General features: G+C 36.7%; 1 protein-coding gene across 5 annotated transcripts in view; it reads right to left on the bottom strand.

Moving 5' to 3' along the window:
* LOC109836952 (BEACH domain-containing protein C2-like) overlaps positions 10,145–24,942 on the bottom strand; it is a 51,937-nt gene continuing 37,139 nt past the window's right edge. For all 5 annotated transcript variants that reach the window (XM_020405014.1, XM_020405013.1, XM_020405012.1 and 2 more), the window contains exons 12-31: positions 24,481–24,675; positions 22,873–23,424; positions 22,654–22,797; positions 22,032–22,523; positions 21,436–21,569; positions 20,382–20,451; positions 20,104–20,187; positions 19,962–20,018; positions 19,809–19,877; positions 19,661–19,747; positions 19,457–19,573; positions 15,852–16,001; positions 15,641–15,725; positions 15,441–15,561; positions 15,199–15,295; positions 15,008–15,121; positions 14,045–14,411; positions 11,009–11,796; positions 10,790–10,912; positions 10,145–10,662 (exon numbers count right to left, since the gene is read on the bottom strand). In XM_020405014.1, the coding sequence (XP_020260603.1) occupies positions 10,597–10,662; positions 10,790–10,912; positions 11,009–11,796; positions 14,045–14,411; positions 15,008–15,121; positions 15,199–15,295; positions 15,441–15,561; positions 15,641–15,725; positions 15,852–16,001; positions 19,457–19,573; positions 19,661–19,747; positions 19,809–19,877; positions 19,962–20,018; positions 20,104–20,187; positions 20,382–20,451; positions 21,436–21,569; positions 22,032–22,523; positions 22,654–22,797; positions 22,873–23,424; positions 24,481–24,675 (3,912 nt within the window). In that variant the 3' untranslated portion in view covers positions 10,145–10,596. The remainder of the gene's footprint in view (positions 10,663–10,789; positions 10,913–11,008; positions 11,797–14,044; positions 14,412–15,007; positions 15,122–15,198; positions 15,296–15,440; positions 15,562–15,640; positions 15,726–15,851; positions 16,002–19,456; positions 19,574–19,660; positions 19,748–19,808; positions 19,878–19,961; positions 20,019–20,103; positions 20,188–20,381; positions 20,452–21,435; positions 21,570–22,031; positions 22,524–22,653; positions 22,798–22,872; positions 23,425–24,480; positions 24,676–24,942) is intronic.

Genomic DNA, 24,942 nt, shown 5'->3' on the forward strand with positions numbered 1-24,942 from the left:
GCTTGGTTTTTTGCATGCATTAGATATCATATCCCTAGTGTGGGGACGCGGGCGATTACATTCATATCCGATAGGATGAAAGGAATTCCAAGAGCACTCCAACGACATTTCCCGCCACCACATGCACATCACTATTGGAGACAACTTCAAGAAGAAGTATGGTAATGCTCAGGTTCAAGACTTACTTTGGCAAGCCGGTTGTGCAACAGAAAAATATGTTTATGAACAAATACGAGAGAGGATTAAGTTCATTTCACGAGCTGCACATGATTGGATCGAAACTAGTTTGGGTCCAAACAATATTGATAAGTGGACTTTATGTGAGGATGGTGGCAAACGGTTCTGTATGATGACTACGAACGCGTCTGAGAGCTTCAATGGTGTGCTCAGGGGAGCACGCGGCATGCCAATACAGGCACTAGTTGCTAAAACTTTTTACAGGCTTAATAAATTCTTTCTACGACGTCGAGAACTTGGTGAAAATATCCGCTCAGAGCTAACACCAAAGGTTGATGAAATGCTAGAGGCTCGGATTGTACAAGCTCGGTCCTTTCAGGTCGTACGATACAGTTTTAATGAATGGGAGGTTATCGAGGGAATAACCCATAGAGAAAGTCGCTCTTACAAAGTCAATATGTTGGTAGATCATACTAGTACATGCACTTGCAATGTACCTCAACTACAATGTATTCCTTATTCACATGTTGTAGCAGCTTGCTCCGATCTACAGGGTGGTGCTCGAATTTCACATTATGAATTTGTCGCAGCTTGGTATTCTTCATACAACTATCAACAAACGTACAAAGAGTGTTTTCGTCCACCGTACGATAGTCGACATTGGACACAAGACGGGCCACGGATATTACCTCCCTTGTATAAAAGATCGGCGGGGGCGCCCTCGTACCGTGCGTATTAGAAATAGTATGGATGATGGACGTGAAGGAGCTAGGAGGAGAAATAAGTGTAGTAGATGTGATCAGCCGGGTCACAACAAAAATAGGTGTCTGGTTAGTATTAGGCGTTGATTTGTATTATGTAGCGTTTTGCACTATGTCAGATCCTGTATGACAATCGTATGATACTCGTATTCGTATTTGTAATATGTTCTGTATGACTTGCGTATTCGTATTTGTAATATGTTCTCGATCAGGCTGTGTTCATTTCATACATGCATTTGTATTATGTAGCGTCTCATATTTCTGTATATATGCTCATATTTTAATCACGGGTCTTTTCGTTATGGATCCGGGACCTTCATCTCCCGACGTTTTGTACCTTCAGGCGAGTCATTGTTCAGACCATATTAGTTCGGGACAGGTAATACGATTAAATTTTATATATATTTCTTCGATTTATTAAATTATGCATATACTTAAACATTTTTTGTTTTATGTGCAGCCCGTACCAGACATCACGATGGTCAAGCATTCCCAAAGTCATTCTGCTTGGGTCATTGAGGATGAGAGGGTACTAGCTCTGATCGCTCAGGCCGGATTTCGGGAGTGTTCGACGATTCGATATATTAGGCTTGATTGGCCGCTCATCACTACACTTATTGAGAGGTGGAGGCCAGAGACCAACACCTTTCACATGCATATAGGGGAGTGCACCATCACCTTACAGGACGTGGCCGTCATACTTGGACTCCGGATCGATGGACCGGCAGTTACAGGCACCGATGATCATAGTTGGCCGGAGGTATGTGCTAGGCTTCTTGGTCAGGTTCCCGACTTGAGGAGTGGTACGATGAAGCTATCGTGGCTTCGTCAGACATTTCAGAGCGATATACCAGAGGATGCCCCTATTGAGACGCTCCAGTTTCATGCTCGTGCGTACATATTGCACATGATAGGGTGCGTACTATTTCCTGATGCGAGCAAGACACTCGTACATGCACGATGACTACCACTCATGGAGGATTTCGGTGTATGCGGCGCACTATCGTGAGGCAGTGCGGTGTTGGCATACTTATATCGAGAATTGGATAGGGTATCCCTGATGCAGAATAAAGAATTCTAGGGATGTTGTACGTTGATACAGATTTGGTCATGGGAGCGCATTCATATTGAACGACCCATTTTACTTATGCACCGTGACCTAGAGGGGTAGTATCCTTTGGCATACAAGTATAACTGTACACACATATTTCATTCGTAATGAATTTGTACTTATATATTCTCTATTCTGCATATAGGTATAATGTGCGATACGTTCAGTACAAATCAGCGACGCATCACCGTTAGTTTTATCGAAATGAGCTTGATGTCCTCCAACACGAATAGGTAAATATAAAACTCAAGAAGTATGAATATTATAGTTTTCTGTGTGATACTGATAAATGTTTTATTTTATTTCAATTCAAGTGGAGACCCTATACACCGCCGGAGCTTGATATGCATTCTCTTGCACCTATCTGCCGGGATAGTCCCGACTTGTGGAGAGCCAGAGTTCCATTGATCTGTTGGGAGATCGTGGAGATGCATGTCTCGGACCGTGTGCTGCAATAGTTTACGCTCTCTCGGCATATTCCAGATCCTGTTGAGCAGATCGAACGTCGGCGGCGTCCTACATTGCACCGTACTGACTGGGCTGTAGTCCGTGCGGCCTATATAGATAGGTGGGTTCACAGGTGGGATTTCATACAGGATACGAGGCCCACAGCTGTTGACTATACCGCGTATATGCGTTAGTATTGGGATATCACACGTAGATGGATCACACGTGACCCACAGCCGTTAGCTGGACACATGTCACGCCCACCAACAGATAGTTACATCCCTAGTGGGATGAACGAGAGAGATTATGTAAGTTTCTAAGCTAAATTATAACATTTTTTATTGAATTGATACTTAATAAATTGTTTACCTCGCAGGTCCGTGTTTTAGATAGCATTGATGCTGATATTGATGCGCACGTGACTGAGATTCAGGATCAGGTGGCGTTAGGGCTCATCAGCAGGATCAAGAAGAGCATAGCGCAGGTGTTTCATAAGACTCACGTCGACGAGTTCGTAGGCCGTGAGGACAGGTCTCGCTCATTTGGACAGGCGTACGCTCGACGTCGACGGCCACGTGATGATGACGTCGGCACTTCGCATGCCGATGGAGCCGGTACTTCGCATGCCGATGGAGCCGGCCCTTTGCAGCTTCATACATAGCCGGATACACAGATAGTTGAGGCTCATCAGTAGGAACCCAGGGGGCGGGGAAGAGCGAGGGGGAGGAGGAAGAGAGGGAGAGGAAGGAGAGGAGCTATATTGGGTTGTATTTGAACTTATTTTGTTAAAATTTATAACTTTCCTGAATTTTCAAATACTAAACTTTTGAAGATCAATTATTGTTCATATATATAATCGTGCATGTTTAATTCATGGTTGAATCATGTATATATTGTTGTGATTGTTTGCAAATAAATTGGTGTATATATGAGTTAACAGGTATGTATACAAAACATGCATAGCATTCTGTGCATGTTAAGTATAACCTGCAACTTCACGGGAGTTCAACTCCCGTGAAGTTGCAGTCCCAACTTCCAGAGAGCAGCCTGGCGTTGTATCTGGGCATAAATCTTCACGGGAGTTGAACTCTCGTGAAGATTTATGTATAAATTAAACTTCACGGGAGTTCAACTCCCGTGAAGTTTAAAAATACATTAAACTTCACGGGAGTTCAACTCCCGTGAAGTTTCGGAAAATTTTTAACAAAAACCGACCTGTTTTCAGCACTGGGCTGAAAACAGGTCGGTTTTTGTAATTTTTTTCGAAATAGGTCGTTTTTTGCAAATAAAAACCCAAAAGGGTCTGTTTTGAAAATTTGTCCCCCGACTATTTAAGAGGACGTCTGCTGTTTATAAGACAAATTAGTCGGGGTTCGAAACCCGACTAATTTAGTCAATGCAAAAATGGTCGGAGTTGGGAACCCCGATCATTTCGACATTTAGCACAAACTTTATCGCATGCATTTAGCCCATGCCAGAACTCAGAATAAGCAATGTCGAAATGGTAGGGGCTCCTAACTCCGACCATTTTTGCATTTCGAGGTTTCTAAATAGCGGGCGACCTTCTAAATAGTCGGAGTTGTCAACCCCGACTATTTAGGAACAACATTAAAAAATCGACCCACTTTCTCGTCACAATGTTGACGTGACGAAAAAATAGGTTGATTTTTATAAGAATAAATTATAGAATGGAAATAGAAAATTTATTTTTTGTACAAGTGTTGAAATTGAAGAAAACGTAACGGAAAAAAAATTTTAAAAGTAAAAAGGGGCGAAAAGATGGGATTTGGATGACTGTTTCAGGTTTGGGTGTATATAAAAGTAGGGGGAGAGAGAGAGAACCGTAAACGAGTCAATATTCAATTGCTATTTTCATTTTCTTTCTTTTTTTATTCTTTTCTTTTTCCTTCTTCCACCCACTGAACAGATGATAATTTTACTCCAGTGATTGGAAAAAGAATCTCAATTGTTTTTTCGGTTTTTTTCCTTTTAAAAAATGTCACTGTAATGTAAAATTTCTTATGATCTTCCTTTCTATTCTATCACTAAATTAGGGGCATATTTAGACCGGAGGTGAAACTAAGCATGTCCAAATGGGCCGGCCTGACCCGGTCCGGCTCGGATTTTTAGGTCCAGGCCGGACGAAATGTCTTTGCCCGGGTTAGATCTGGCCCGGACTCGAGTCTATGTCCGAGTTCGGTCCAAACTAGGGTGGGCTTTGGGCCGGGCTGAAATTATTTATTTACTTATTTTTTATTTGTTTTTTTTAAAAAATATTAAAAAATAGATTAATCTTATTATATTTGTATATAAATATTATTATATAGCTATATATTATACTTATATATTAGTATATAGTTACATATTAGTATATAGCTATAAATTATATATAGCCATATATTATGTGTAAGTATATTGTATATACTTATAATATGCTTATTATAGTTATATACTTTACTTATATGATATACTTATATGTACTAGATGCAAAATACTTATAAATAATTATGCTTATGTACTTATATAAAATATATTTATATAACTATAAGTCTATAATATACACATATAAGTATACTTATAATTACCTTATATATACTCATATCTTAGTATTTTTACCATAGTAAGAGTATACATACAAGTATATAATACAATAAACTTGTATGCTTACAAGTATGTATATATATATAGTTGTACATAAATTAACTTCCGTACTTAAATAAATACAACTATATACACTTAGAACTAAGGCGCTATGACCATGTTTCTCAAAAAAATCATATACACCTAGAAGTATATATAAGTATACATCAATGATCGGGCTAGATACCGGGCTAGGTCCGGGCCGAAGCCCAAATGGACACCTCTTGGTGGAACGTATAAGTTAGGTGAAGCGTTAATTTGTTTGGACATTCATTTGATGTGGGTGTTTTCTTTTTTTTTTCTTTTTTTTCAAAAATATCACTGTAATGTACAATTCCGTATGATCTTCTTTCCTATTTTATCACTAAATTAGGGGCATATTTAGATTGGGGGTAAAATGAAGTAAGGAAAGTTTGGTGTATCATTAATTTGTTTGGGAATTCATCTAATGAGGATAATGAAGGAGAATTTTAAATGAACTGAAGTGAGAAATTGTGTGATTTTGTTCTCTTTCAAATTGGGGTGCGATTAAAGGGAAGGAATTAATCAAATAATAATTGTCCCGCATCGAAAATTTTACCCCCTCAAGATCAAATCCAGTGATTAAGATTGAGTTTGGAGTTCCCTTCATTTCCCTTTATAGTTCACAAACACATCGAAATAAGTTCCTTTCCTATTTCTATAATGAATTCTCAAACAAGGTTTACCTTTCTCATCACTCCCCATTACTTCCCTTAATCCCTCTTCACTTAACTTCACTTTTCCCAGTGTATTCTCAAACAGAGCATAAAGCTTAACCGTATATTTTGATCTAAAATTCTTTCTGCTTTTTGCCTTTTCCTTTTGTTTTTACCTTACATGAAAATTGTTGTTTCTTTTTTGGATAAATTGCAAAAGGCACTAAGTTTAAGACTTTGCACTATATTTATTCAGAATATAAAATATCATTTTTGCAGAAATAGCTTGCATGCATATAATAAATAAAGTTCGTTTAGGGGTAAATAATTCTTTCAACATGTAAAACATAAATAATAATAATAAAATAGAGAGAATTGTAGGATACATTCTCGTAGGTTCCCCACCTCTGATCTTTCGCCATTGGTGTTATGTAAGGCTTTTATCAATACCTTGTTATAGGGCTGTCCATCCGGGCCGGCCCGGTCCGGCCCGGCCCGGAAAACCGGGCCCGGTCCGGCCCGGCCCGGAAAACCGGGCCCGGGCCGGGCAAAACCCAAGCCCGGACCGGCCCGGAAAACCGGGCCCGGGCCGGGCAAAACCCAAGCCCGGACCCGGGCCCGGGTGGTCCGGGCCGGTCCGGTTTGATATTTTTTTAGAATTTTTTTTTTAAAATTTTAACAAAACCATAAACCATAAATTATTATAAAAAATATCATAAATTTAATTAATAGCTTGAAATGAAATGACATAAATTACAAGTACAAAAAATGATAAAAATAACTTCTTTATTAATAATCGGTAAATCCTTTACAAATCCTTTACAAATATAAATTTATTTCGAAATTCGTCGCATCACAATAGATGAGTACATCCCAACTAGGTTGGCACCTACTCACCCATATCACTATCATTTGCAACTTTTTTCGAAATAATTTAATTCAAATTTAAAGCTAAGAAATAAAAATTACAATTTTATGAATATTATCTAATCATTATATCTATCTGCTAGTCCCAACTCTTCAAATTTATCTTCAATCATAGCAATCCGTTCGATGCCTTGTGTTCGCTTCTCGTATCTCCACCAATCCTGTAAGCACATCACCGCTTGTACAGTATACGGATCTAAGCATGTCCTGTGGTCGTCGATCAAACGTCCTGCTGTGCTGAAAGCGGATTCCGAGGCTACAGTCGAAACCTGCACTGATAGTAAGTCACGAACCATGGTGGAAAGTATAGGATATGAAACTGATCCATATACTTTCCACCATTGCAAAATATCTAAAGCATTTCCTTGACATCTAACTAAAGAAGCAGAAAAATATTCATCTATTTCAGAAACATCTAATCCTGATGAAGTTCCAGATCCACCAGTTAGTTCAGCTACCATTGCATACCTATCAAAACTTACACTTTTACCTCGACCTGTGCTCGAAGCTGAAGGTGCCGAAGCTGAAGACTGTTGTGTAGCTACACCATATCTAGCTGCATACTCATCATATAAGGTTTGAAAATAATTTCTAATAGCTAAATAATGAGTAGTAGCAGTAAGGGTGGATCCATCATCTAAGTCTATAATCTGTCCACCATACAATGATTGTAACAAACTTCGAAGGCCAATTTCCTTCAAGCATGGATCAATAAGAACACCAATACCAAAAATATGAGGAATAGGCCTAAAATACTTATTAAATTTACTCTCCATTTGAAAAATTATATTTCCAAAAATATCATCCATACGATATTTTGCAAAATTTTTTTGAATATTTAAAATTTGTAAAGCAGCTAAAGTAATAGTTGGATAATAACAACCAGATAATAACATAGTAGCATCATAAAAAACTTGTAACATCTCATTTAATTTACATATAACTGTCCATTCATCTTCAGTTATTCCATAAGCACTACCAGAGCTAGAACTAGAAGCATAAAAATTTATAAAATCATTTATAATTTCTTTATATTCTATTGCTACAGATAACATTGCATAGGTGGAATTCCACCTATGGTCAACATCTTTTGGAATTAGTCTAGGCTTATAATTTTTTCTTTTACAACATTGTTTCCATCTTTTAATTCTCATTTCAGAAGCATTATGCATATTAGTAACTGTTCTAACTTTTTCTATCATGGGTTTAATTTCAGAAAATGCACTTTGAACAATTAAATTTAAAATATGACAGATACATCTAACATGAAAAAGCTCACCATGACATGGCAATGACAAAGTTATTTTCAGAAAATCAACAGCTACATTATTATTACTTGCATTATCTAGTGAAAGAGTAAATATTCTTTGATCAATTTCTAGTTTCATAAGTTCTTCAACAATTAAATTTGCAACATTAATACCAGTGTGTGACTCTTCAATTGCAATAAAAGAAACAACTCTTTTAAACATTTTCCAACTTTCATCAATCCAGTGTGCTGTTATACATAAATAACCAGTTTGCACTCTAGATGACCAAATATCAGAAGTTAAAGAAAATTTGCAGTTTAAATTTTTAAAATAAGAAATTATTTTTCCCTGTTCCTCAACATAATATTTTAAAATATCACGTTGACAGGTTTGACGAGAAAATTTTGTAAATGCAGGATAAAAACCATCTCTAAATAAATCTTCAAATTCATCATCTTCTACTAATTTAAAAGGAAGGTTTTTAAGAACAATAAACCTGATTACGCATTTCCGGGCTCGGGCAGCGTCATAATTCCAACTGCCGAGGGTACCTGAAGAGGATGATTGGGAAAGCATAGACTGCCGGATATCACCTTGTAGATTTTGGCCTTTGTTGTGTTTTTCAATATGCCGTTTGAGATGGTTGGTGCCGCTCTTATGATGAGCTTTGAATATCTGGCCGCACAACGCACATTTCGCATTCTGAGAGATGATCCTACCGTGTTCATCCTTGGTGACGTCTATCTTCTCAAAAAAATTCCATACATCAGACATCGGCCTTTTTGGAGCTCTTGGTGCCGTAGATTCGTCGCCACCAGATTCAGGATTAACACCGGTAGGATGAGGAGGAGTTGTTGTAGGAGGACTCATCTCTGGATCGGTAGGAGTTGCATGTTGCTCTTCATAATCAGACCCAGAAGCCATTTGTTGGAAGTATTAGAAAATACAAAAGATTATAGGATAGTATATTAGTATGAGATAGTATAAGATTGTATAAGAGAGTAGTAGAGAGAGAAATAGATGAGTTTTGTTGTGAGAAAATGAATTGAAACCCCCCCTCTATTTATAGAAGCAGCCCCCTAGGTAAATGACCAAAAAACCCTCGATTTTTAGCCGTTTTTTGACCGTTTTAAGGGGCAAAACGGTCAAAAGACCAAATCTGGCCGTTAGGCCAGATTTGGCCCGGGCCGGGCTGGGCAACGGTCACCTTTGTGACCGTTATGGCCGGGATTTTTCGGCACTGTTCCGGGCCCGGGCCGGGCCCGGACGTGGCTCGCCAACGGCGACCCGGGCCCGGGCTCCGGGCTTTTTGGACACCCCTACCTTGTTATCACTTTCTAAATTCATCTTTCTAATAAAATAGAGAGAATTGTTAGAGATATATTTACCAGATCTCTCAACTGCACATCTAAATTCATCTTTCTATGATTTTCACGCGCTAATTCTCTCTATAGTTCATTCAAAATCATTTTGACGACTTTTTCTTTCTTACTTTCTCTTCATAATATGTGTTTTGTCTACAACTCATTTCCAATCTTTTAACGTTGTTTCTCTTTATACATTTCTTACTTTCTGCCGCTTCCATTCGCTCAAAACTCAAAATCAGAGAGGTTTAAAAAAATAAATTAGAACCTTTAAACTTTTACATTATTAGGATCACTTTGCTAATATGTTATTTTCCGATGAACATTAAGATATACTCATTATTTTACACTAGATTTTCCTTATAACATATCATACTGACAGCATAAATATTTGATAGGGAGGCGCTACAGGCACACCATCGGACATACCCTCAGCCACACTCCCTCTCCTGCTACAGTACAGGGGTGCCCGCATGAGATTCCGTAGCAGGAAAGGGAGTGTGGCTGAGGGTGTGTCCGGTGGTGTGTCTCTATCATTATTCTATTTGATATCAGCTGGTTTCTGGAAAAAAAGATCACTAAACAAAATCGAGGTAAGTGCCGAACCTCAAGGTTTTCAAATGATGTTATGACAAGATACAACAAAAGAAACGTATCAGATGATATTGCAAGAATCTGTAGTTGGCCCATCTAATTAAAGAGGGGAAAATGAATAACTCAAAAAGACAAATTATCTACATAAACTAAAACGGCATAATGAGCCCCCACCAAGAACAGCAAAAGCAGAATGTCAAAATACAACATATTCCTGAAACCACCAAACAAGAGTACGTATGTGAAGACAATCAGCTATAACATCCCTCAATGACACTTTAAATTTTTCTACTCACTGTCCCTGAAGAGACAAAATGCTTAACTCGTAAGAAAGACAATAAAAAGAGGGCCGGAGTTAAAATTGTATATATTCAAAACAAGAAAAGGAAAATGTAATCCTTTTGGAGAAAGAAGGCTGCCTCCCAAAATTTGCTCTTCTTTTTTCTTCCTCTTTTTTATTCTATATTAAAAAATGAATGTAAAACATACCTTTATCTCTCCTCTCACTTGTCTACCTTTTCAATGCTCTAGGGGAATATGATTTACAAATGGGGCAATTTCCCAGCTGGTGTACAAAACAAATGTAGCCTTCTTCATATAACCCTATCAAAAAATCTTCTACCCAAATAATTCTACCCCTATCTAACACTATTTCTTGCTTGGAGTCCCACCTCCTCTCTTCTCGGTAATTTGTTCTCCTACCTTTCTGCACAGCTGCATAAGAGAGAAGAAGAAGAAATATATATATATTCATATATTCATATTAAACTTGGAAATAATCCGTGCAAGGACTCATAATCAACCAGTTCTTGATTTGAATAACTATAAACGAGAAACTTACGTCAGGATCAGTGAACACAATCAGCTGTTTATCCGCTGTGGAGACTATAATGCTCATATTATCCTTGGTTAGGGATAGAGCGGTGACATCTTGACCACGTCTGAGAGCCAAAGAATGGAATACCTGAAACCATAGATCTTCATCAATTTCAGATATAACAACTTGAAATTAATGAAACTTTTTTGTTTTCGTTTCAGTCAGTTAATGCAATATCGTTACCTTCAGAGTGTGCAGATTGAGGAAGAGAATAGAGGGAACCGGTATTTGTGTTTCACTGCCTTCATTTGAGAGTGATGAACCAAGTTCTTGAGAACCAGGACTTCTTACTTCTGATTGACCATATTCTCTGGAATTATCATCTCTAGAAGAGCAGGTACCTAGCAAAGCATTCTCTCCATCATTGGAAATTTGAATGCAGTTGATAGTTCCTGAGAAGGGCAATAAAGTTTGGGTCTGAATGGGTATCCCATTTACAGTGAAGGTGCTAAATTTACTCTCCAACTCATTCCAAACCAAGACAATTCCCTGAGGTGAAAGGCATATTGCATGGACATTCTCAACATTTATCCTCCTTATTAGCCGTCCTCTATTCAAAGAATGTAATAGAACACCAGTAGTATTTGAGCATGAAGCAATAAGCCCTAGATCAGAACTAACACAGCAACAGACCACCTCCTTATGATGGCCTCTAAGTACATACATAGGGCCTTGAATCCTTCGACTCCGACTATTAGCTTCTGAAGTAATGTTTGTGCTATTTCGAGCTGTAAGAGGACTTCTGGGTGTTGTATGTGCACTGGTTGGAGTTTCTGAAGCGGTATTTGAATGTGAAGGAGAACTTCGTATTCTCCAAAGTATTACTGTTGTGTCACGAGACCCTGTAACTAGATAGCTACTGTCTGGGGAGATAGCAAGACAGGTGACAGGTGCACAATGTCCTGCTGCGGTTTCAATGGTTTTTGCTCCATCTGATGAGATCAACTTTACAGAGTTGTCAGCATGCCCACCTACATATTACATAACATAACTTAGAAACAAGATTACCAAATTCACGCAATGGTTCCAAGAGCAGTCCATTATCTAAAAAAGGTAAGGATATGAAATAATACCACTGAGAATATTTCGATGTATATGAATCATGAAAGCACTGCTAAATCTTGAGTTAATGCGATATTTGATAGAGTATCATATAAGAGAATATCAATGGAGAGAATTATCAGCTTAATTCGAGAATTTAACAGTGACCATTTTTTTATTTTTCTTCTAACATTTCTTCGGAATCACAAATAAAGGAATAGCAGATATTTTTGTGTGGGATTAACCAAACAATTATTTTCCAAATAACAATCTTGTATCTCACTAATGGCTTAACACAACCTTACCCACTCGTCAGGTTCCTCTGTCCAGATTTAATTCAGGTTTATACTAATGAATTTGGAATAGATCAGAGGAGCCTTTTTATATTAGATCAACTGATTGACCACTAAAATTTAATGTCCCATTACGTAGAAGAAAGATTCAATTTGGAAATGATCTTGTGGCACCCTCTGCACGTTAAAGATTCATTTTGGAAATGACCTTGTGGCACCATCTGCGCATTCACTTTTTTACTCACTTTCCCCATTCTTCAACAAAGTAAGATTTGGTTTCAGTTTCAGTCCCTCATTAGAGCTTTGGTTTCTTAGTTTATGGGAGATGATTAAAATAGTTGCGACTGAGGANTCCCTGATAACTCACCTTTGGTTCCAGTTCCGTCCTGAGTCTCTCCTATAAACTGAAATTTGAAAAGAAAGGAAAATTTGGACCTGTTTCGGACATCTTCCCCAAATAAAAAAAGGTTTTTACCTATATACCCCATAACGTACCCTATTTTGCAAATTTACCTCACATTAACTATTTTGTTAATTCACACCTACATTCTCTGAGATCATTAAGATAACCTCTAAGGCTCTAAATGCTTTTGTTGTGGAATATACTTGGGTATATTCCCATAATTATGTTAAGAGCTATCATTAAAAAATGTCTATCTTCCCTCAGTTAAATTTACTAAAATACCTCTAATTAGTTTTGGGGAAAGAGAGATTGCGGGAGGGAGTCGTCATCGCTGCCAAGGAGGTTGAGCTAGGATATGGCGCTTGTAGGGGGAAAGAGATGGGGGCCCTCTTATTTTATAAAAGGGACATAACATATTTTCTTTTTTACATTTTCTCCCTCTTCCTTCCAAAAACCAACAGCTTTAAATGAAAGGGATATTTTAACCAAATGTCAGGAATGTAAGGAAAATTAGCAAATAGTCAGTTTGGAGGGTATCTGAAAATATAGTAGATATCATAGATTGGGGGGTATAGAGGTAGACCATAAAAAGAAAAAGTCCAGTTATGTAGCAAAGATAGAGCGTGGGTGTGTAAACAAACAAATAGAAGTATAAATGCATGAAAGCACACACATATTTCAAATAATATATCTATATAGAATATTTATATAACTACTAAAAGTAAACAGCATGCTTTTTTATCTTTTGCAGAAGGAAAGGAGTAGCCGAATAGGTCATGGCTTTTCAACTTTCTACAGAATATGTGAATTAGCTTATTCTTAAGTTACTATACCCTGCAGATGTTATACATTAATAGAAATCATTATATGGTGCCCTCTTTCCAGTAAAATATACACTTGAATAGTTACCAAAGGTACACGTTTAAAGTTTAAACGAAAGTGTGATAAGATGTTTGGGCAGTGCAGTAATTATGTCAGAGAAAGTAAGAATTGACTGAGGAAGAAGCCATAACACGTAAGAAATAACAAGGGGCACATTTGCAAAGTGATTCACACATGATAGAAGAGGTCCAAGAAGAGTAACATCCAACACACCCAATATGCGCAAGGCTTCATCATAGAAGTGTTTTCACTAAAATCATCCAATCAAGTTTTTAGAATAATATATAAGGTACTAATTTATAAAAAATTAAAAGGCAAGAACCTGAAGATCTACAATCCTATAATATTTTCATATATAGAACTAAACAGAAAGCGAAGATGGTCTACTTTTTCTTACATATGAATATGATGTCAACAGTACAATCAAACTTGAATACAACATTGAGCACTGTAATCGCAATCTAGAAAACATTAGAGCCAGAGGAAACACTAATTCAACCGACTTCTAAATTATTTTTCATGCAGATTGTCAGAAAAGGGTGATTTTTTGAAATTCATTAATCAATACAGTGAAGAATAAGCTGAGAGCATATCACGTACCAGTGATGATTTCTTTGTTACAAATAACAGCGACAACAGCTGAACTTCGAATACTAGATGCAGCAAATGCTAAAGCCCGGGGGAATTGCCACTCTTCTGAAGCAGAACCTGATCCTTTAAACATGCGTAGAAAGGCTCCGCTGGTGGAACCTGCAGCTGATCTCCCATGATGAAACATGAAAGGTGTTCCCTGTCCATCAGGAGTATTTGGCAGCCATTTGTGCATTGCAATGTTTGCAGCAGGTGCATTTAAATCTACAACTATGATGGAGTCTTCTGATGCAGAAATAGCAGCAGCAGGCACATTACAGTGCTCTGGACTTGGAACAGCGTAAGGTTTAACTTTGCTGGGATTGTAAAATATAGTCTGAAAATAAAGCAAAGCAATCATAAAGCAGATAACTATAACACTGAACATAAAATAGCTCAGTTTCAAGGAATGATCATTAATTGACGATATAAGGAAAATGAAGCAAACACTGAGAAAGGGGTTTAGCCTCTTTAAGTACTTAGGAAATGAAAATATCTAAAGTAAATGCAGTAGCATTTGGAATTGTGACTTTAAGTTTTGATGAAATCCGATAGCTTCTTATTTCCAGGCAATAAATTTCTTTATTAGAAATGCAATGGAGAAAAGTCAACAAAGAAAATGACATAACCAATGAACTGCAATTAAGAATTCAGTCATATGAATCACATGGAGAACTGAATTGATTAAGATTCCAATATCGGACGAAGATAACATCGGATTTTAAATCAGAATCAACCTAACTGAGCACAAGAAACATTCTGAGAGTTATTGTTCAAAAATAATATGACTTATGAGATGCTAATGCACATATCAATATCTTGGCAATTCCTTGAAACAGAATCGTGACAACAGAGTTCATACTAGCAAGTTACTAGTTCAATAAATTATAAACTATTAGTATAGATACATGTAAATTTATAGATAAAATGTACCTGCAGGTGCAAGGCATCTGCCAAAGGTATTCTTTTCAAGTGTGGTGCTGTCAGTAGCTGGGTGGGTGTCTGTCCAAGGAAAGGGATCTGATCTTGTATGGCATGTTTTTGTACCTTCATTTTTTTGCTAAAAAAATATAAGAAATCATCATAATAAACCGAAACTAATGTATGTAACGAGTAACACTTACTGGATCAGATATCTTATCAATGTCAACCATCCCTTCGTATGTTATGTTAAGGAAAACATTATTGGACAAGATGGCTTCCTTACCACGCTGTTTGTAACTGAAACACAACTTGATCCGTGTAAACTTTTGACAGTAATAAATAAGAAAACAAAACACACCTATCTATAAACATCTGTCTTAGATGGATAATGTTATGAAAGAAAGAAAAGGAAAGTAATAAAGTTTCCACAAAACTCATGTACCCAAAAATGAGGTCGATCCACTCATGCAAATGGCCTGATACATGCTCGCTCTCAAGAGCCATACGATGCTTATGAATAAAATCCACAGAGTTGTCAGCCCAAGGAGGAAGTTTGATAGAATCTGCATCAAATGAACATAAACAAGACAAAGTATTACTTCACATGTCATGTATCCGAGTTCTGTTATCAAAATTACTTACCCAGCTCTGCTCCAAGTTGAGCTGCACCAAGATTAGTTGACTTTTCAGTAGTTAGAATTTCAGGAAGATAAAACATCTCCGGAACCTAAATATACACCAGATATGTCAATTTACATTTGAGAGACTAGTTGGTAAAAAACAAGGCACATCTTTTGTACTGTTCTAGAGGTCAGCTTGAATGTAAACTGAATGTTATACATTAGACACCTACCAGTTCTTTCACATCATTTACGTTTTCAAGAACACTTCTCCAGGTACTGCCGATATCCGATAACGTATGATCGGCATGGTTAAACTTGCCACCTTGTAGTTCAATAGAAAGAGTAGTAAATGGGTCCAACCTACCAAGGTAATAAAGGGCCTGTAACATATCATTGTAAGGCAGTCACATAAACCATGTAAAAAAACGGATATCATGTACATACTAAGGATACAAAAACCTTGAATAGAATATGAATTCAAAAAGGAAACATTCTAACAGTATGATTGGAAGAAATAAAATCATTGACTTCCTATAATAGCTTGAAAGTACAAGAAGAAAGTAATGTTCACAATATAAACTGGCAGAAAACTTATATATTGGTAGAGAGTGGGCACGGAAACTATCCCTGCAGAAAATATTCCAACAATAAATATTAGGCTTAATTGCACGTAAAGTTAGTTTCACCTACTTTGCACATATATGCCCCCAGTTGTATTTCAATGCACTTAATACCCTAAAGTTTCAAAAAGTTGCACTTTGTTACCTTTGATTATGCAAACATGAGAATTTCCACCAGAAAATTCTCATATGACACTCACAAGGTAGTTTTAGAACATTTTAATCCTTATTTTTTTATTAAATCCACTGTTAAACCTATCAAAATCCCATTGTAGGATAGAACTAGGGTAGGTTTAAAATGGGATTTTGATAGGTTTAACGGTAGATTTAACAAAAAAATAAGGGCTATGGTTATAATGTTCTAAGATAGCATGTGATTGTCGCATGAAAACTTTCAGGGGTAAATTCTCACACTCGCATAACCAAGGTACAAAACTGCAACTTTCATAAACTTAAGGGTATTTAAGTGCGGCCAAATACAACTGGGCTATATATGTGCAAAGTTGGTGAAATTATAGGGTTTTTAAGTGCAATTAAGCCTAAATATTACTACAAAGCTATTAAAGGGTTTCAGTAATTAAGAAAAGGTCCCATTTGAGCATGTTCCTCTATTACATACGGTCATCTAGAAATCAAAGCTAGCTTACTTTCTTCAATGGTATCAGACCAATTTATAAGTCAGAAGCATTAGAAATTGTTACAATTTTGACTGGAAATCTACTCTTAAGTATTCTCAGAAACGTATGCTATGGAATAATAATCACTACATACAATCTATTAACTATGGGCATGCATAGTTTCCAAGTTCAGAATGAAAGTTTTTGAATTTGACCACACCTTAAATGCTAGAATGTGTGGAACTTATTAGAAACCAGAATTTCGTCTGCACAGTTCCCATGTTCAGAATAAAGTGTCCAAAAACACCATGTACTAAAAGGTAGGTCTTGTACTGGTTCTGGGAATAAAGAAAATTAAAAGAAGATATTAAATGATGGGTTTTTTGCAAAAAATGACTAACCAATAACAGAAATTTGTTTTGTAGTTCTCTGATGTGACTAAAATATGAAAAATAAAAAAGAGATAATTTTACATTTTAACTCTCTCAAAAGATAGTACTGAATTTAACCACAAATTAAATTGTTCCACCAAATTTAGTACAACGACAACAGACAGAGCATTTTGAACAGCTGACATCTTGAGAAAGTCTTCAAATTGATGCTTTAATCCTAAAACGTTCACAACACCATCTGTGTGAAGTAATTATAATAACTCCAAATTATGAAATTATAAGTTTCCATGGTATATATGGCCTGAAAAGGCATCAGCGGCGCACTATGCTTACAAGAGGTCTAGGTTCAAAGGGCACAAAGTGAAATGTGATTCGTCTTCTAAATATAATCGTTAAAATGCAAAGAGTAGCTAGAGCCTGACATAGGTGCAAAGACAACTTGACTTTATATGTAAGATATAATGAACCTCCGCGAATGGATTGGCTGTGCTTGTATCCATCCCTTCTAATCTTTTATAGTTACAAATAGATTCCATATACTTTGAATTGAGTTGAATTGAATTTTTCCTTTTGGATAAGTAATTAAATGTGTTGGCAGCTCAGGTCCCTCACTTTTTAATCATCTGATGAAACTTTTCCTGTCAAAATAAGGCTGGCTATGCAGCAAATATTAAGGTTACACCATGTACTATAGCATTAATCAAATATCATGACCGGGGTTGAGAAACACTGAAGTGGTGAAGGGTGGAAGTGTCTGTCACTGTGATATTCACAACAGTAAAGAATCTGAACTAAATTATACTAACTAAACATAATGTTAGTGACTGATACAAAGATAAAATTTGAACTACGATATACCTTTTTCCAACTGATCCTATAAAACCGACCTTCACCTAGTTTTGGAATAATTTGGATCCAATACCATCTAATAAGCAGTGCTGTGCAAACAATGAAAAAAAAGCATGTAAAGTGCTTAAAAAGAAAAAGCGGCACTTTGCCACTCAGCTCAGGCCGAAAAGCTGCCGAAAAGTGATTTTGAGAAGAATATGTTCTAAGAGCAGTCTAAAGCGGTCCAAAGCGGTCGAAAATCGGCCCAAAGCAGTCAAAAGTGACCCAAGCTTGATGTGGACCGCTTGATGTGGCTTCTTTCAATGATTACATGTTTTTTTCCTCTTTTTCTTAAAAGAATTTTACTTGAAGTTTGGAAGGAACTTGGACTAATATAATGATGATTGTAGGTAATATGTATGTATTTAATAGGTATCTAATAATATCAAATATGCATTTATAGAAAGAAAAAAAACCTTCAATTTTTGCTTGTTTTAAAATTTTTAGATTATTCATGATTTTTTCTTATTTTTGTTGAATTTTTATCCATATTTAAGTTTTAATAGGATTCAAACTGATTTTTCCTTGGTGTTTTTTTCCGCTTAAACCCGATAAAACCTTAGCGGTGTCTCACCACTTCTCTCTACTTTCCGCTTTCCACAACCTTACTAATAACTCCCACTATTGAAAGGAAATTCTAAAGCTATGGTGAAAATTGAGGAAATTGTTTTTATCAATGCTTTAGAAAGTGCGCACTTTGCGGTGGGAAGTATTCTAATCTGTGTTTTAGAAAATATTTGGTGACTCCCCATGCCCAGCTGCTCAGGAGGGAACCTAAAAAGTGTTTGGCTATTTTTTTAGTTTTATTTTTAAATTTTCATTGAAAAGCCAAACAAATCACCAAAAATACAGAAAATACAGGAAAATTAAAGAAGTTGATGTTCAAGTGTATAACTATGAAAAATATCATGATAGTTTAAAATAACAAAAGAATAAGGAAAAGGAGAAAAGAGAGAGCATTAGGAGAAAGAGAGGTAGGATCAAAGAAGAGAGATAACGATTGTCATGAGGAAGAAAAGAGGAAGAAGAAGAAGAAGAAATCAAAAGTGCCATTCACAGCTGTAAATGGTGCCAACAGGAGAAGAGAGAGAAAAAAGGCACTATATTGTTTGAATAATGAAATTCGAAAAATCAATAGAAAATTAAACAGAGCAATTACTTTAAATGAAAAATCAAGCAGGGATGGTGGAGAATAAAAAATATATATATAGTAGCGAAGAAGAAATTAAAGCAGACAGGGATATGTAAGAATGAGTTTATGAAATATCATAGAACTTAGCCAAAATCATCAAAGAAGAAAAGAAGCATATGGAATTACCGTTGCAGCGCTAGAATAATGTGAATCATAATGAAACTTGGGGATAGTCGTATCTTCAAAACTGGAGTACCTCTCCAGAAACTTCTTTAGCCTGTCAGGATTTAGTGCACCAACCGGCTACATGATGATAGGAATACTAGCATTCAGTGTGCTGGATTTGGATAGACACTAAATGAAGGGGAAAAAATTATGGTGCACATATACCTTTGAAAGATCCCTGTATGAGGAAGAATCCTTAAGATCCAATGTCTTAGAACAATAATCGGCTAAGATCCATGGGAAAACAGGATACTGTAAAGAGTAAAAGGTTATTTCTAGCTTACAAGAGCTCATATAAAGATTATAACCCTACCTGTGTGATGTCATTGTAACTGCGTCCAGCAAGAATGTTGAGCTCCATTAGATATTCAAAATTGCTAATCTGCAACAGACGTGATTCCACGAGCTTCACTTCCCTTCCTAGAAAGTAACAATATGTACTCTAAAGGGAGGCGGCGTACTTTACCTCCCACCTGGCCCAGCGCTCCATAAGTTGAATTCTTTTAAGGAGTTTCTCAGGCCTCTACAATGAATGTAGGCAATTCAGAGACCTATTCACTGAGAAGACTGAAACAGTTCTAAGGCATTTATAGCACAGGGGCACTGACCTGTGTTTCCATGTAGATACTGTCCAAATGAGGTGGCCTTGCATGAGTAATGGCATGATATGCTTTCTTGCGCCCTTCAGTACTCTGGATAATAATACATAAGTACAAGCTGCTTAGTTCAATGTAATCCAAAAGAGCGGCTGATTATAAGTTGCAACCCAAAGGGGAACTGCTTTATGCTTTGTAAAAAAACGGAGCTAGTTGCTAAGGGCCTATTGCAACTAAGAAGGGGTTTACAAGCACAATAAAAAACAATGCTATTATCTTAGAAATTTTACCCCAAAATCAAAAAAGTAGCTCGACCTGTCATCCATGAACAATTCTAAAGCACTCCTTCTCAATAGATATCTGCAAACACCATTCCAAGAAGGAGATACATGATGTAGATAAAGTAACGTAAACATTAATTCAAAAGATAATGGAAGGTAGACTATCTAATCTATGGCATTAGCAGTTGGAGAGAAACAAGCAACAAAATAAATGCATTAAAGATGTTGTAACCTTCCAAAGTATAAATAAAACACTGGCAAAATGAGGACACCTGCGAAAAGGTAAAATGAAGAACAAGCTGTATACTGTTTCAAGCATGTTTTCCCTCAAGATAAGGTAGTATGACAGGCGCTCATGAAAAAGATTGTGCTTGGATAACTATTTTCTCAGCGCCTTCTACTAAAACTTTAAATAATGTCATGAACCTATGTCCAAAGTAAACATGCATGTCTTTCAGAGACTTTCAAATAAAAGTTTTCACAATCAAACTAATACAGCAAGGAAACTAACTTGTAAGCATTATCGTCAGCAGAAAGAAAAATAATTGGATACAAATACAAGCCCAGAACTTGTAAGCAGTGACATTAGCAGAAAATAATAGTTTTATGAAAATACTTCTGAAAAAATTGATTGGACATCTCTTGGATCAACAGGGAGAAATTTTTCAGATAAACGATTACTGGAGTCTAGTACTTCATAGGAAACTGAACAAAACTGGAGTAGAGTAGTGCAGAAGGAAATATGAAAATAGAACTTGCAGGGAACAGAATGTGGTAGAAAATAAAATGAGGTTAAGTTCTTTATATAACAGATATACTGTACATAATTAGATGAAAAGGATTCACAAAACAAGTGCTAATATAAATTTACTGATAGAGAAGAAAAGGAGTTGAACAGCATGCGCACAGTAAGATAAGAGAAATTTTTGGCAATTGAATATGGGACAAACAGAGAAAATCAGTTCCAGTTATTAGGTGTACAGACTGATTATGTATCACTAGTATGAAGAGGATGGACAAAGTCCAGCATTAATCAATAACAAACAGAGTAGAAAAAAATTACCTTCTACTATATACTTGATGAAGGGAAGAAATCAGCCAGCTTCTGCTCTTGTCCTGCTCATTTATATGAGCAGCAGCAATTGAACTATCATTACTGGGTTCATCAACTATGAAACTTATTCGCTTTGTTGTTATCTGGAAAGAAATGAGTTTCGTATCAATTTATGCTCTTTCTTCAAGGTCTACATCTTCTGTGTTCATCATACGTTGATTTTCACAATAAATGACATGCCAGAATCTTGAAATTTTGAGAAAGAGAAAAACAAACGAATGTTTTGTAAATGATGTTGTTTTCAACAGTGTTATTGGTCAAAACATTGTGGTAATGAAATATTTAACATTGATAGAATGTAAGACCTCCAATTTATCACAACATAGGTTTCTGATGGTAAAGCACGTGCCATTGCAGGACTGCAACGTTGCACTTCTGCCTAGGCTTAAGTCTTGGCATAGGTTAAGTAATGAGTTCAGAAAAACTTTAGATATTCATGGTCCAGGTTTCGTACGTATATCACATAATAAATGGATATTTTTACAGAAATGTAGAAAAATATAAGCACATGGACACATGGACATATATCTAAATTTTAAACTCACTTGAAAGTTTCCTCGTACCACCCTCAATGGACGCACCATCAATGAGGGAAGTTCAAGAACAATCCTCTCATCAGCTTCATTGGGAACAAATCCAGGCGCAAACCTCAATGTAGAATGGACCAGATTCTGATCAGAGGAAGCGACAGAGTTTCGAGAATCCATTGGCTCAGCAGTAGAAGAAAGCCTCTTTCTCTCCATCATATTGGGCTCAACGTTATTCGTTGACAACTGCTTAAAATCGTCATCATCATCTTCATCAATGTTGCCATTTATAGAGATAGCTTCTATAATCGGAATCAAAGTAGAAGGAAGACTTGTTTTCAGGTAAGTTTGTGGGTCATTTGTATGGAATAATGATTCTTTGCTAGATTTAAGGTGTAATCTCCCTTCATGATTGTCAGCTGCCTTTAGATGATCATAGCCCAAGTAATTCCTTTTTAAATACCTTCTCATCCTTGAAGAACTCACTGTAAAATCTAACTTCCAGAAAACCTGAATACATAAATTAAGTGGTTCTCAGAAATCTCTAGTTTCCATAGAGAAAATCTCACATTCGGTATAACAAACAAAAAACAAAAAAATCATCTTTCCATTTTAGTTAAAATGTTACTAACGCACGTACAAGCTCGGGATTGCATAGGCATTCTCCTAAGGGTCCAAAAAGTCCACTCATCTCTATTAAGTAATGAAGAAGTTTTCGCCATGCACGAGTTCCAGTGGATACACGGTATCTGTTCAAAGCTTCAAGTTGTGCACGCCTATCCACCTGCAACCATTCTGATATTGTTAATAAAGAACAAAATAATCATGAAAAATATAACAAGATATCAACGAAGGATACCTCCATCCTCTGCATGTTTCTCGCCAATGCAAAACTGGTGACCAAGACAGCAACATATTTATAAGATAATGCAGACAAGTCTCTTCCTGAAACAGATTTAGAATCAAACGGCTGGAGGCATTCTGTCCAGGCAGAAGCCATAGCTTCAGAAGTACTCCATCTCTTTGCACGATCTGCATCCATTACACTCCTCCTTTGTGCCGATGTTGCCATTGCTACTGCGCTAAGTCCTCTTCCGGTGCCAATCTTGGCATTGCGCTCAAGATCCCTTGCAGCAGCAAGAGCAGCGGCTTTCGCAGCTGCTTTGTCCTTTGGCATAGGTGTTGTTTTATTAGGTGTCTCAAGAGGCTTCTGGAAGCTAGAAAATGTGTGTAACTGTAATCGAGTTGTTTTTCGTTCAAGCAATGAAGTGTCACGCCTAAGTTGTGAAGTCCTGGGAGGAGGCAAAGTTTCTCCACCAGCGGTACCTGCAGCAATCATTGCTAATGCCATTGCAGCAGGAGGTGATGCAAAGGCAGAAGCCCAGCCAGGGGATACCATTGAAAGAGCAGCCTGAAATAAATTGAACAAAATAACTGACAACTCTGTAAGATATTGATGAAAACCTTGACTCATCAAGCACGTGTTGGTATTGCGCATGAACTTTCATACAGCAAATGATGTGATTTATTACCAAGAAAGGGAGGAACAAGCAATACATGGACATAAAGGATAACAAAGAAAGTGACAACACCAACAAAACTAATCACGGTGGAAAATCGCAACAAAGATCCGCATAGCTTCTCCAGTTATACTTGGTCAAAATTGTAAGTTGCCAGGAAGTTAATAGCTAATTTAGATTTCACTGTTCATTTATAGATTCAATGGATTGCTGACGTGACATATGTGACAGAGTTATTTGTATCATTCATAAAAATAAGTAAATACACGGAGTAGATTTTTTTGTACAAGTTAATAAATGATAACTGAAGAAAGCGCAGTAATATAATTATTTCTTCTGTCTTCATTAAGTTATAACAAAGGACAAAAGTTAATAAAATGTAATAATACAAAAGGAAACTAAATTCCAAGAATCAAGCTTGGGTTGCACTGAAATCAAATGATAAACTGGTCAACTGCACATTAGGGAAAATTTTATCCATAAACCTTCATCTAACATCAGAGTGTTTGTCGTGATAGGAGCTTTAAGACAGTACTGTAGCAGCTCTAGTTCAACTTCACTCAGCCATGCATTTAAAAAGGAACAATAAAAGAAGTATTGTTGCATAAAAAGTTGAAATATCATCCCCTAGAAAGAGCTCTCAACTTGCTGTCGAGTGTTAAGGGTATGAAAGTATCCTTCAACGGAATCAACGCTGATAATGTAGAACATCAGATTTTCAACATAGCGGCTTGGAATTCAAGACTGCCATAATTTTTTATAAATAAAATGCCTAGTAAATGTGTGATTTTTTTTTGAAGAACACTAGTAGTTTTGTAGGAGATAAATGAAGATTTTGGTGGAATCCATTATCATACATCAAACAAAGCTATAGATCGTTACTTTTCCTCTCCAAAGAACTTTGAACAATCAAATCAGATCAAATCCAAATGAAAGAAAACTAGTACCTCAAGTGGTAACGAATCTGATGCCAAAGCAGGATCATCGGCAGTGAGAGGATTCTCATAATCTGAGGATGTAAGCTCATGAATACCAGCCAAAAGAGGTTTCCATCGCCTTAGGATGGCAACAAATGGCGGTAAAATAGTTTCAACATACTTTTTTCTAAGAGGTGTTCCTTCCCTGCCAATGGCATGCCATACCTGCATCATCAGATTGATTGAAGAATTTCGTGCTGATATGTATTAAATAGGGAACAACATCACAACAAGGAAAAATAAAGAAATAGAACAAGAACTGTATGTAGAAAGGTGTACAGTTAGGAGCTTGATGAAGACAAATGTGGCCTGCTGTTAATCTACAAATTTGGTTGTGGTAATTGTGTAAGAGAGCCAAGTCGAGATTACCACTGTAATACCCCAACCCTTGAGAGGGTGATGTGATTAGTATTGATAGATTTGATTGGAATA

Source organism: Asparagus officinalis, chromosome 4, assembly GCF_001876935.1.
Source record: "Asparagus officinalis chromosome 4, Aspof.V1, whole genome shotgun sequence".
Taxonomy (NCBI): Eukaryota; Viridiplantae; Streptophyta; class Magnoliopsida; order Asparagales; family Asparagaceae; genus Asparagus; species Asparagus officinalis.